Source organism: Garra rufa, chromosome 4, assembly GCF_049309525.1.
Source record: "Garra rufa chromosome 4, GarRuf1.0, whole genome shotgun sequence".
NCBI classification, from domain to species: domain Eukaryota; kingdom Metazoa; phylum Chordata; class Actinopteri; order Cypriniformes; family Cyprinidae; genus Garra; species Garra rufa.
In genome coordinates this window covers 43,233,850-43,243,532 of record NC_133364.1, presented here as the reverse complement: position 1 = coordinate 43,243,532, position 9,683 = coordinate 43,233,850, and the positions used below count along the sequence as shown (strand labels likewise).

General features: G+C 41.2%; 1 protein-coding gene across 1 annotated transcript; it reads left to right on the top strand.

The window, feature by feature from the left end:
- Nucleotides 1-7,470: 7,470 nt before the first annotated feature.
- On the top strand, nucleotides 7,471-9,094 carry LOC141334057 (uncharacterized). The gene has a single exon (XM_073839210.1). The coding sequence runs from the start codon at nucleotides 7,471-7,473 to the stop codon at nucleotides 8,353-8,355; it is 885 nt and encodes a 294-aa protein (XP_073695311.1). The 3' UTR covers nucleotides 8,356-9,094.
- Nucleotides 9,095-9,683: the final 589 nt, after the last annotated feature.

Sequence of the window (9,683 nt, the reverse complement as noted above, 5' to 3'; positions counted from 1 at the left end):
TTAACATAAGAATGCAACTACAACATCTGTTTTTTTTTATTTGACAAATTATAATAGAGCAGTTTTTATGCTCTCACATATGTATTTCTGTGTGTCCTGTGTATTTCATAATATGTAGATATGATTGCAACTGAAAAAAACTTGTGAAAAGATATCTTTCAGTTGATCAAATTGTCACAAGAGAGATGAGGTCAGGGTCCAAATGCAGGTAAGTAATGAATTTTAATATAATTAAACACAAATAAACAAACAAAAGGCCAACACGGCAACCTAAGAACTAAAACACAAAATAAACAAGATCTAGAACATAACTTAAATCAGGAATTCAGGAACATGAAAACAAACATAACAGGAGACACCCATACGAAGACAATGCAGCCGGAATGAGTAGTGGGAAATGAGAGTTCTTATAGACCAGATAATTGTGAGCAGGTGTGAGTGTAATCAGTGCTAATGACAAGACAGGAGTGAATACTTAGGGAAGTGCAGTGCAGGGAAGGGAAAACAGCGACCTCAGGTGGCTGAGGGAAGCCCCACAGCCCACATCATGACAGTACCCCCTCTCAAGGGAACGGCTTCCAGACGTTCCCAAAAAAAAAAAAAAAAAATCTGTAGGGAGGAGGAACGGTGGAAGGTGCATCAGGGGGAGGGATGGCGGGCCAGGCCCGTGCAGCGGAGGAACGTGAGTGGACACTGCCGCCAGTGGAACGTGAGCTGGCCTGGCCGCCAGTGGAATGTCCGCGGGCCCCGCAGCCAGAGGAATGCGAGTTGGCCCTGCAGCCAGGGGAACAGGAACAGAGAGCACGGTCACCGGCGCGTCCGGAACAGAGAGAACGGTCACCGCCGCGTCAGGAACAGAGAGAGCGGTCACCGCCGCGTCAGGAACAGAGAGAGCGGTCACCGCCGCGTCCGGAACAGAGAGAGCGGTCACCGTCGCGTCCGGAACAGAGAGAACGGTCACCGCCGCGTCCGGAACAGAGAGAACGGTCACCGCCGCGTCCGGAACAGAGAGAACGGTCACCGCCGCGTCCGGAACAGAGAGAACGGTCACCGCCGCGTCAGGAACAGAGAGCACGGTCACCGGCGCGTCCGGAACAGAGAGAACGGTCACCGCCGCGTCAGGAACAGAGAGAGCGGTCACCGCCGCGTCAGGAACAGAGAGCACGGTCACCGGCGCGTCCGGAACAGAGAGAACGGTCACCGCCGCGTCAGGAACAGAGAGAGCGGTCACCGCCGCGTCAGGAACAGAGAGAGCGGTCACCGCCGCGTCCGGAACAGAGAGAGCGGTCACCGCCGCGTCCGGAACAGAGAGAACGGTCACCGCCGCGTCCGGAACAGAGAGAACGGTCACCGCCGCGTCCGGAACAGAGAGAACGGTCACCGCCGCGTCCGGAACAGAGAGAACGGTCACCGCCGCGTCCGGAACAGAGAGAGCGGTCACCGCCGCGTCCGGAACAGAGAGAGCGGTCACCGCCGCGTCAGGAACAGAGAGAACGGTCACCGCCGCGTCAGGAACAGAGAGAGCGGTCACCACCGCCGAGTCCGGTACAGCGAGAGCGGTCACCGCCGAGTCCGGTACAGCGAGAGCGGTCACCGCCGCGTCAGGAACAGAGAGAACGGTCACCGCCGCGTCAGGAACAGAGAGAACGGTCACCGCCGCGTCAGGAACAGAGAGAGCGGTCACCGCCGCGTCAGGAACAGAGAGAGCGGTCACCGCCGCGTCAGGAACAGCGAGAGCGGTCACCGCCGCGTCAGGAACAGAGAGAGCGGTCACCGCCGCGTCAGGAACAGAGAGAGCGGTCACCGCCGCGTCAGGAGCAGAGAGAGCGGTCACCGCCGCGTCAGGAACAGAGAGAGCGGTCACCGCCGCGTCAGGAACAGAGAGAGCGGTCACCGCCGCGTCAGGAACAGAGAGAGCGGTCACCGCCGCGTCAGGAACAGAGAGCGCGGTCACCGCCGCGTCCGGAACAGCGAGAGCGGTCACCGCCGCGTCAGGAACAGAGAGAACGGTCACCGCCGCGTCAGGAACAGAGAGAACGGTCACCGCCGCGTCAGGAACAGAGAGAGCGGTCACCGCCGCGTCAGGAACATTTCAATAGTTTATTGTTGAACAGTTTACAGAGGACATACTGAGAACATAACTGTATTTTGTCTATAAAATACTTGGATTACATTTACTGTTGTATGGATCAATTTTACTCTGGATAAAAAGTTCAAAATGTATCTAATGGATTTTGAAAATTACAGTATAAAATAAAAGTTTGTAACTGAATTCTTGTGTTGTGTGTAAATTCTCTTTATGTGTAGCGTGATGATAGATAGTTAAATACAAATAAGTAATGTTGTATTCCATAGTTTCCGCCATCTGATAAGGGATCTAGCAGTCTTTGAAGGTTATCAGTATCTGCAACACTCTAAAAGTGCTTTCTGGAACTGTGATGGCCCGTGTGTCGGTCCTCATAATCCCCTACAAAGTCAATGTCATAGTCTTCTATAGTTAGATGCATTGAGGACAAGGTTTGGCTCAATAATCATTCCTGAATTCCACAATGCCAGTGGACTCATGGCACCCTCTGTTCTTAGACTGTGATAATTCCATTGTCTGACAAACTCATCACAGGACCGCTGAATTCTCCCAAGAAAGACGTAGTGCAAGGACCACAAGTGCATTTCATTATCTGGGTGTAGAATGTCCATATACTCCATGTACTGAAACAGCTGCCTATAAAAGTCCGATACAACCCTGTTTACATCTCCCCAGAGACGTTCAATCCTTTGGTTATGAACACTTCTTCCCACAATAAAACTTCCACGGTCTGTGCCTCTTCTTTCTATCATGTACTGTGCAACATATACATTTTCCATACCTCTGTCTCCCCATACTCTTAAAGGCAAACCAAATTGAGAGACACCATTTTGAAAAAATGAAAGTGCTGTGTTGGCACGATTGTTTGTGGCACATCTCAAATAAATAACAGTTCTACTGAATCCATCAATGCAGCCGTGAAGAACAAATCTCCATGCAATCAGTTTGTGGTTAGAGTCCATGTGCCTTCAGGAGAAAGAAATAGAGGTTAATTTGATAATTGAAGAAACTAAAGCATAAGTAATAATTGCTGGTTACCACTTTTTACAGTGAATAAAAAACATGTTTTATAATCAAGCTCACTATCTAAGCTGTCTAAAACTTTGAGACTTTTATTCACATGATGTTGACATAATAATGATGTGTTAATTCTTTCACCTCATATAATTGTGCAATTCAAAATACTACTTTTTAAAGTGTTCATATTGTGGTGTGTCCCAGTATTTGTCTTAATTTCATTGATAAACAACATCAGTTTTCAGGCAACTTTCATTATTAGCAACCAATAAAAGTTTGGTTGTTAATAAAAACGTTACCTGAAATAGGATGTTGTTTATCAATGAAATTAAGACAAATACTGGGACACACCACAATATGAACACTTAAAAAAATGCATATTTTCTTGATATTGATTTGTCAGAATATATTTGTCAGTGTTACAATATTGCATTGTATTGTTTACATACCATAAATGATTTGATCCTCTCACGTTGTACACTCTTCTTCTAATAAGCCGTCTTCTGCGAATCAAAGTTCCTGCTGGGTCTATAAGACGGATTCTCTCTCTAACTCGATGCCTTTGAACTCTAAACCCTCTTCCTCTAAGGCTTCCTTGAAATTAAACAAAGAAAATGAAAATACAAAAATAAAATAAATTTATAAAAAATAATTTATAAAAATGTTATTGAAATCAAATTATAAAACGGTTAGTTCCATTCCTCAATTCTGATTGGTCAGCAGCTGTGTCGTATTCATGATACGGCACTGCTATGACCGCTTCACTCAACGGTTTTGTGTATCATTGAACCCCCTTAGCAACCACCCTTAGCAACGTAAACACAGCTGCAGCAGTTAGGGACTACTTTTTACAGTGGAAGGCAGTTAATGATTTTACTTTATGAAAACGTACAACTTAATATATATAAATGAATATATATTTTTGATTTTAATATTTTTATTGTGTGGTAACCGTTTTATAAAAGCAATAAGGTACTTGAGGCCGTGCTGTATCATGAATAAATCACGGCTGAAGGGGTTGCAGGCACTCCGCTTCGCGTCGTGCCTAACAACGCCCATCAGCCGTGATTTATTCATGATACAGCACGGCCTCTCGTACCTTATTGCTTAATTATTTAAAATAATATAAGTAAATAATGTGCAGCTTACCTTGAACTAGTCTTTCACCAACATTTGAAGTGTGTGCACTGATGTCTTGTATTTTATAAAACGGTTAGTTCCATTCCTCAATTCTGATTGGTCAGCAGCTGTGTCGTATTCATGATACGGCACGGCTATGACCGCTTCACTCAACGGTTTTGTGTATCATTGAACCTCCTTAGCAACCACCCTTAGCAACGTAAACACAGCTGCAGCAGTTAGGGACTACTTTTTACAGCGGAAGGCAGTTAATGATTTTACTTTATGAAAACGTACAACCTAATTAATATATATTTTTGATATTAATATTTTTATTGTGTGGTAACCGTTTTATAAAAGCAATAAGGTACTTGAGGCCGTGCTGTATCGTGAATAAATCACGGCTGAAGGGGTTGCAGGCACTCCGCTTCGCGTCGTGCCTAACTACGCCCTTCAGCCGTGATTTATTCATGATACAGCACGGCCTCTCGTACCTTATTGCTTAAATGTCATCCAGCTGACTGTTTGGAATGGCATCATAATTGTCAAGTAGTCCAAAGACAGATCGCCTTTGAGAAAGGGTCGACAAACCAATGCCAAGGATATTCGCTATGGAAACCCAGGACATACCAGTCGTTCTCAGCTGTGAAAGTTGTTCAGCTGTGATGTGATACCTGGAAGTCAGAATTAAAAATGTTCTATGGTTTCACTTTTCTTTAGACAAGAACAAATTTGTTTTACCTTTAAAGGGATAGTTCAAGTCAAAAAAAAAATCCCAACCATGTATGAATTTCTTTTTTCTGCTGAACAGTGAACACAGAAGAAGATATTTCACAGAAGAATGTCACTTACTAAAAATTGGATGGGTCCCATTGACTGCCATAGCATGGATAAAAAATACTATGGAAGTAAATGTGATCCATCAACTGACAAATTGTGTCACTGTACAGCAGATTACGATTTACAATGATTATTATGATTTTTTTTAAATAAGCCTACAGAAAAAGCCTTTAAAATTAATAATTGTAAAATGGCAACATCAAAGTTAAGATTAACATTACCTTGGCCATCCCCTGGTCTGTAAAACTGGTAGTGAAAATGGGGCGTTCACAGGAGGGTTGAATATGTGGTCCACCAGAACACATAAGTCTTTTATAGCCTCTTGAAGTTCATTGATTGTGGTGATGAGGTCAAGGTCATTCTAAATTATTATATAATAAATTAAATTATATTCTAAAACATTGTATATACATATTTTTAACTATATATATATATATAATCAATCTTTGGTTTTAAAATTATTCAAAATTAACAAATGATTGGTTAATTATGGAATTCAGATATAAAAAGCTGAAAGTTTACAAATGATAAAGTGCTGAATGCCAAATACCTGAAGATGTAAACTGTCCGATATAATTACCAGGAGGTTGGCGTGCTCCTCAAGACGACTGCGATATTGAAAATCATTGAAGTTTCTGCTTTCTACAGCTCTTTCCGTAGCCTCTATACATATGTGCAGTTCTTCAAAGTATTGACGCACAACACTACTGTTTACATCTAACAATATTAAAGATAATATACAAAAGAAATGTATAAATTTCATACTGATTTCCTTTGTCTTCTGTAGGGGAAAAACTCCTAAACTTAGGCAGAGCACCTATGTTAGTATGGATGAATGAGGATTTCTCAGCAATAAAAGCACGGAGAAACGTGAAAATGGTCTTGTTTAAAAGAAGAGATCCTAATCTAAAAGATAAAATGGAGTTTGTGGCCGTTTGCGGCTAACTGGAGCAGTAGTATGTGGAGGAAAGTAATAGAATATATTATCATACTCTTCAAGTATATTGTGACATCGCGATTCAATTGAAGATTATTTGATCTGTGTTTGTCACACAATAAAATGATTTACATGGTCAGATTCTTGAGAATGAGAGCTTTCTTGTGATAAATGACTTGTCTTTTTTGTGAAAAATATAAGAAATACACATTCTTTGTAATAATTCTTTACGGAAATTTGTGTGTGGTACGACATAAATTCTAAGCATATTTTTACTACTTTATGTATCATAAAACTAAAAGTTATGGTATTCCTCGTAAAGAGGAGACTCTAAGCTTTCAAATGAGACCATATTTGGGCTATATGAGGAAGGTCATGTAAATGAAGCATCAACATTTCGAAACAATTTCGAAAGCAGAGTTTAAGGGGTTAATTTGATTTAAACCCTATTTATATAGGTTTTAGTTTGGTTAAAGGGTTGTATCTTGCACAAAAATGAGTGGTTTACATTGCGTTAAAATTTAATGGCGTGGGGAATGAAACTGAAACACTGGCCAATGTAGTGTTGGAGGTTTTATGGCCACAGTACGTGATACTCTGATGCCAAATGCTCTTAACGAGACAGAAGTCAGACTTGCCATAAAAGATGAAGTAAACAGTCATGCTGATGTAGACAAAGCTATCAAACAGTGGCAAAACTTGTAAAGAGCATTAGGAAAAGCACCTCAAATAATGAGGCAGCTGATAAACTGGTGTGTGTTTCAGTCCAGCATGAGTCTCCAGATGAAGCAGTCAGCTACTTCTTTACATGCTTCACTTTCAAATGATAAGCCATATGTGAGGTTGATGAATGATAGGCAAATGTTTTTATTTCCAGCCTGATATACTGGAATTAGGCCTACCTTAAGGACCAGCTGTTTATGATCTTCCTATCTGTTGGTCACAGTCAAGTTTTTTTAATGATAATATCCAACAAAATCACTGCCTTTTGTTGTCTATTTGACTCAGCATGAGCAGTATTAGAGAAAAAAATTATAATTTTGCTTCTTTTGTTTAAAAATGGTTAGCCTAAACATGAGTGTAAATTTGATGGTTGGCAGCTCTAGATGGTTTGAGTGAGAGACTCCAAACTTGCTGTGGTTCATGTTGAGATTTTCCTCTATTTGTGTGCCAAATTTCACAATGATCTTGCAAGCGGTTCTACAGGCTGCCAAAGACTAGAGTGCAATCTTAATAGTGTTTGAGACATCCTAAGTAAGTGAAGAGTTGAGAAGGGTTTCTCAGATTACATGCATAATCTTTTGCAGTTGCTTAGTGGATATAGAATATTGTTTTATATATATATATATATATATATATATATATATATATATATATATATATATTGGACACTTTAAATGTGTTGATGCCTGTTATTTTGTGTCATTAAACTTGGGTTAACTTTTATTTGTCTTTTTTCACCTTAGACTTAATGGCACTGAAAGAGGAGAGTCAAGTACTGAATGAAATAGAAGAGAACGATTATGATTTCATACATGGAGAAAAATCTTTTAGTTGTTCACAAACTGAGAAGACTTCCTTAAAAAGGGCTCAAAAGACAGAAGCTAAGCCATACACATGCCAACAGTGTGGAAGGAGTTTCACTCACCTTGGAAACCTTGGTGTCCACATGAGAGTTCACACTGGAGAGAGGCCTTATGCCTGCCAACAATGTGGAAAGCATTTCCGTCATAAAGGAAGTCTTAAAATACATGTTTTAATGCACACTGGAGAAAAACCTCACACCTGCCAACAGTGTGGAAGAAGTTTCTATCAGAAAGCACACCTTAATTGGCACATGACGGTTCACACTGGAGAGAGCCTTTTCACCTGCCAACAGTGTGGAGTAAGTTTCACTCAAAAAGAAAGCTTTACCAGACACATGAGAATTCACAATGGAGATCAGCCTTACTTGTGTGATCAGTGTGGAAAGAGTTTTGATCAACATGGAAACCTTGGAGTTCATATGGAAACTCATAGAGAGAAAGCCTACACATGCTCGGAGTGTGGAAAGAGTTTTCGTCAAAAACAACACTTTAAGGACCACATGAGAATTCACTCTGGAGAGCAACCCTACGCATGTCCTCAGTGCGGAAAGGGGTTTAATTATAGTCGACACTTTGAAGACCACATAAGAGTTCACACTGGAGAGAAGCCTTTCACCTGCCAGCAATGTGGAAGAAGTTTCAACCAAAAAGGAAACCTTAACAGACACATGAAAGTTCACTCTGGAGAGAAGCCATATGTATGTGGTCACTGTGGAAAGAGTTTCAGAAATAAAGCAGAACTTAAATATCACACGAGGTTTCACACATGAGAGAACTGTATTTTTGTTATCAGTGTGACATAGTCATGTAATAACACCAGAGAGAAGTCTTTGCTGTGCTATCACGGTGGAAACACTTGAGGTTCACAGCAGATTTGGCCTTTGTTTACACCTGGGTTTAAAATGGGTTTTGGTTGATCAGATCCCAAATACAAAATACTGTCTCTGTATCAAAGTCTCTTTTGTCCACTTTTGTCACTTCTCTCCTCATTTTGTCAAGGGGAGGGTAAATGCATGGGATCTTTAAGATCTTCCGATCAAATGAATCAAATATGTTTGCTAAATTTACATTACATTTCCAACTGATCTCATTTACGCACGAAATTGTATTTCAGACAACATTGTGGTCAAACCCCTACACATCTCTGACCACTTCTTCATTACACTTAACCTACATCTTGCTACTTGTACTCCCCCAACACCTCTACTTGTTACTTTTAGACGAAACCTACGCTCTCTCTCATCCTCCCACCTTTCTTCCTTAGTATCCTCCTCTCTTCCCTCTCCAACCCACTTCTCATCCCTGGATACTAATGCAGCAACCGACACCTTATGCTCCACTCTAACCTCCTGTCTAGATGATATATACCCTCTCTCCTCCAGGCCAGCACGGGCTGCTCCGACAAACCCTTGGCTATCCGATGTTCTTCGTGAGCATCGGTGCAAACTTAGGGCAGCCGAGAGAAAATCGTACAAATCTAAGGATCCATCTGACCTGAGGATGTATAGGTCTATGCTCTCATCCTTCTCTACCCAAGTACATACTGCCAAATCTTCATACTTCCACATCAAGATCAACAATGCTCCGAACGCACGCAACCTTCAAAACTTTTAATACACTGCTTTGTCCCCCTCCACCACCTCCCACAACTTCTATAATAGTGGATGACTTCGCCACATTCTTTACGGACAAAACTACATCTATCAGTAATAGATCACGTTTCAAGTTCTCAGCTCCACACATACAGGAGCTACAATTGACCACACTCACAAATGGAACTCTATGGGGTTAATTTTGTGTCTTTATTATTCAAACAAACATACTGTGTTTGAGAGTAAAACTAATTATTTTGTAATTAAAAATAGTTTGCAAAAAAGTCTTCTAAAATCTCAAAAATAAAGAAATTGATAACAAAATAATTTGCAGTGCGTGTACATTTTTTTACAATCTTTATTTTTCTTTGTGCACTTCAAACACTTTTCATTGCGAAACCACAAAAGTTGCTCTCTTTTCTGCTGTCTTTTTTTGCGGGTCTAAATTTTTTGTTTGCAAGTTGAAAAGTTTTGCTTGCGAGTTAAGATGAATCTCAGTGGGAGGT

Coding starts and splice junctions, on each gene's coding strand:
- LOC141334057 (XM_073839210.1), top strand. CDS start 7,471: ATGGCACTGAAAGAGGAGAGTCAAGTACTGAATGAAATAGAAGAGAAC.